Here is a 4,232-nt window from a genome sequence, read left to right as displayed (position 1 = left end):
GGAGATGGCGGGCGCGGCGAGGGCGGCGAGGGCGGCGGCGAGGGCGGCGAGGGCGGTGGCGAGGGCGGTGGCGAGGGCGGCGGGTAGTTGCACTCCGGAGGGCCTTCGTACAAGGTGCAGGCATCGGGAAGGGCGGGCAGGGGGCAGGCAAAGTGGTTGGTGCCGCCCAGCCAGCAGTGCGTCAGCGGCAGGTCGTTGAGCTGCGACGGCACGGTTCCGGAGATGTCATTGTCGTTCAGGTAAAGATTCTTCAGCTGCGAGAGCTTGCCCGTCTCCGAAGGGATGGTGCCCGAGATGGAGTTGCGGTGCAGGTAAAGCTGCGCCAGCTGCGAGAGCTTGCCCGTATCTGGAGGGATGGTGCCCGAGACGGAGTTGCTGTACAGGTCAAGATACTCCAGCTGCGAGAGCTTGCCCGTCTCCGAAGGGATGGTGCCCGAGATGGAGTTGCGGCCCAGTCTAAGATTCTTCAGCTGCGAGAGCTTGCCCGTCTCCGGAGGGATGGTGCCCGAGACGGAGTTGCTGTACAGGTCAAGATACTCCAGCTGCGAGAGCTTGCCCGTCTCCGGAGGGATGGTGCCCGAGATGGAGTTGTAGCCCAGCCACAGATCCACCAGCTGCAAGATGTCACCCAGCTGCGGAGGGATCGTCCCCGACAGCCCTCCGTAGCCCAGATACACCGTGGTGCCCGTGTATGTGCCGTCGCACAGGGACGTGCCATAGACGCTTGTAGGGCAGCCTCCGTAGCATCGCACGTTGTTGTCGCAGACCGTGCCCGCGGCCTCGCAGCGATCTGCCAGCAGGAGGAGCGCGAGCGGGACGAGGCGCGGCGCCGAGGAAGAGCAAACTGCCGCCAACAGCGCAAGAGCGAGTGAGTTTGCCAGTGACGTGGCGGGCGATTGTGCAAGCCGAGCTCGCGTCGCCGCGCAGCCGCCGGAGAGTGCGTGCTTTGCGCCGACGCGGGAGGATGCAGGTGCGGGGCGCGATGCGAGCGCGGTCGAGGCCGAGGCGAATGGTGGAGCGAATGGCAGCAGTGCCATGTCTGAGGGATTTAGTGCCATGTCTGGGACCGGGCAAGGAGGCACGAATTCTTTTAGCGTGGGCGCCGGGACCTTACTACCTCCTACCTACCGGGATAGGTGGAGTTCCCGGTGTGTGTGTGTGTGTGTGTGTGTGTGTGTGTGTGTGTGTGTGTGTGTGTGTGTGTGTGTGTGTGTGTGTGTGTGTGTGTGTGTGTGTGTGTGTGTGTGTGTGTGTGTGTTTCGTAGCAAGAATACTCACTCACTCACTCTCTGGAGTTCCCGCTCGGCGTTCACTCGAACGCCATGCAAATGGCGCGGACGGAGCAGCCCCGGGTTGGTCTCTAGTCCGGCCTCGCGGCCGTGTCCATTTCTGGTGTTTACTAGCTCCGATAGAGCAAGCCTGCTCTAGCCTCACGCGTTCGCCCCTGTCGTCTGTTGTGTTGTTGTGCGCCCTGTTTGTTCCTTCGGCACCTTGGCTGGGGGAGGCGACAGGGGGGGGGGGGCGCGGCCTTGAGTTATGTGTACGCCAACTCAAGGTGTGTGGCAGCCAGCTGGCTGTGTGTCTTGTGAGCTTGTTTGTGTCTGTGTGTCGCTCGTGCGTGTCGTCATCATCTGTCTCGCGTCCACCCATACCGCGTTGGTGTCCAGTCCGAGCCTGACTGTTGTTCATCTTTCTACATACATACATAACGCCGTGCAGGCAGCCCGTGCCTTTTGGTGTACCCCGTTTGTACCGCGTCCTGTATAAATAAATAAATAAAACGGACACACCAAACAAGGGGTGGGAGAAGGCGCAGGGTCCCCACCTGCGCGAGCAGAATCTTGTACGGACGATCAGGGACACAGGGGAATGGGAGCGGGGAGCGCATCGCGACACGGAGGGGGGCTGGGCAGGGTTCACCCACACGACAGGGTCCCAGGGATTCCCCTCTCGTATAGGACAAAGTTGCACCCGGCGGCACGGGGGCAGGCGCGGGCCTCCTACTGGTTGCGCTCTCCTAGTTCTCCTGCTCCTGACAAGGGACAGCGACAGGCTCGCAGCACGGTGGACTCCCTATTCCACTGGCGATCTCTGTCGACTAGCGATTCCTCCAGCTTCTCACTGGCAGTCTCTCACTATCACGGGCACACTGACAGAGGCGGCCAAGGCTCACGCCGTGGGTGGCAGAGGCGGTGATAGGAGTCTCCCACTCTGTGGGCTTCGCTAGTGGGCTTCGCAGTGGCCGAGCCGACCGCCGTTCGACCTGGCGCCGAGTGGCTCCCAGATCGAGCGCGGCAGGCTCAGTCGCACCCTCGCGGAGCGAACGCGAACCGAGCCGTCGCCGTTCGCCGCAGCCGTGGTCAGCCGTCAGCCGGCAGCCGCTGGCGGCGATCGTGGCGACGGCGCCTCGCCGCTGCAGCGCATGTCACGGCCACCGCAGGCTCGACGCGACGAATAGCCTCCGGAGGCTGACTTTGAGGCACCCGCTCGTAGCGACGGCCGCAGGTCGGCCCAGTGCCTGTGAAGAACGGCCACGAAGCACGATCTGTAACTGTATGTTCGTCTATGTAGCAGCCCCGCGTCCTCTCTGTCCCACTTGCCTCTTCGGCACTTCCACTTGTCGCGCCAGCGCAGCGTCCTGCTGACTAGGTCCAGCCCTGGGTGGCGCAGGTTGTGACATTTGGCGATTCCGCGACTTACTGGGCCCCTGAGCCGCTACCCGTGTGCGATTTTTTGTGGCCCGGACATGATACTGATAGTAAACGGGTCAGAACCGGCCAAACACAGGCTACAGCCCCACACACGCGCCCGCCATAGCTCCTGGAGAGCATGCGCGAGTGACGCGCTGCAAGCCGCGAGAGTGGCATCAGAGGCAGGAACGACGTGCTCTTGCTGCACCTCGCAGCTGCACCAAGTGTGCTCGCAGTGTATGCCACGGCCACTGCCTGCGGCATTGCTCTCGTGCAGCTAGGCGATGCAGGTCCATCAGCAGGGCTCATCCAATGCGAGCGCACATTGTGCGTAGCCGCGGGCAGGTGGCAGTGCACAGCACACCGGCTGTATCGGCTCGAATGCCCCCGGCAGTGCTGCTAGTCATCAACTTGCGTATTAGGGCCGCAGCAGACTGCTGCTGTGGCAGCAGCAGCAGCCTGCTGCTGCCTGATTCAGTCAAGCCAGCGGTGCAGCGAGGCGTGCAGAATTCGCGCGGTTTTGTCCCTCCTGAGGCTGAGCGCATTCGAGCCCGTCGACCGGAGTTGGATGGTACCACGCGTCTCACTGAGACGCGGGGTACTGGCCATGGCCGGGCTACGGAGCGTGAGGTGGCGAGCGGAGCGAGCGACAAAACAACGAGAAAAACACGGATCTGAGGATTGTCACAAAACCTCAGATCTTGCGCCACCCAGGGCTGGACCTAGTCTGCTCTCTATACAGACTCCGTATGTGCGCCATGGCGAGGGCGGCAAAAGAATACACACAGACCACGACACTCTCATGCGACGCCCTCCTCCCCGCGCGCCCGCGGCGCCGAAGGGCTCCGTCTCGAGCCGAGACAGACACTCGGTCCGAGAGCTCGGGCATGGGATGCTCCCCCATCGCCCTCAGGACCTCCCTCCACCGTCGGCCGGGAGCCTCTCCCCGCACGCCCCTTTTGCACACAGCCCGCGCCGCCGCGCCGAGCCGCCTAGTTGGCCGGCGTTCCCCGCGACGCGGCGGGCGCCTCGAGCGGCAGCCCATCGCCCGCTAGCGCCTGCTTCAGGCGCGCCTCCACCGCGGCAGCAGCCGTACCCTCGGGGCGAGCAGCGGCGAGCGGTGCCTCCTCCGCCTCCTCCGCCTCCGCCGGCGCCCCCGTCCTCCTCCAGAACCGGAATCCGCGCCGCGTCCGCGCCGGCGTGCTCGCGGGCTGCGAGACGGCGGCGTTGGTGCCCAACGCCGCCTCTGCACCGCCGCTCGCAGCCTGCCCCGCCGCGCCAGCCGTGCCGCCGCCGACCGTCTCATCCGCCTCGGCCATCCCCGCCAGCCCCTGCGTGGCAAAGGGCGGGGCGGAGGTCAGGCCGGCTGCTCAGCCCGTGGACTGTCGGCTGCGCCCCCCCCCGCGACCCGGGGCAGGCGGTGGGGAGGGGGGCGGGGGCTGGGGTGTCCGGGGGCCCTGCGGGGGCGGGGGCGGGTTTTTCCCGGGGGGTCCCGCGGCCTTTCTCCTCGCCTCCTCCTGGGGGTTTTTCGCCTTTGCCCCC

The 4,232-nt window shown here is 65.4% G+C and overlaps 2 protein-coding genes across 2 annotated transcripts in view; both read right to left on the bottom strand.

Annotated features, from left to right (window-relative positions):
- Window positions 1–188: 188 nt before the first annotated feature.
- On the bottom strand, window positions 189–659 carry EMIHUDRAFT_55541 (hypothetical protein; the record flags this gene model as incomplete). Its single annotated transcript, XM_005781900.1, has 1 exon — window positions 189–659. A coding segment is annotated over one exon (471 nt), but the record flags the coding sequence as incomplete, so codon positions are not given.
- Window positions 660–3,682: 3,023 nt separating this feature from the next.
- Window positions 3,683–4,232, bottom strand: part of EMIHUDRAFT_113747 (putative protochlorophyllide reductase) — a gene marked incomplete at both ends in the record, with an annotated part of 6,858 nt that continues 6,308 nt past the window's right edge. Inside the window, one exon of the mRNA XM_005781899.1 lies at window positions 3,683–4,021. Within this exon, the coding sequence (XP_005781956.1) occupies window positions 3,683–4,021 (339 nt within the window). The remainder of the gene's footprint in view (window positions 4,022–4,232) is intronic.

This window comes from Emiliania huxleyi, assembly GCF_000372725.1.
Source record: "Emiliania huxleyi CCMP1516 chromosome Unknown EMIHUscaffold_198, whole genome shotgun sequence".
Classification (NCBI taxonomy): domain Eukaryota; phylum Haptophyta; order Isochrysidales; family Noelaerhabdaceae; genus Emiliania; species Emiliania huxleyi.
This window is presented reverse-complemented; position numbering and strand designations above follow the sequence as displayed.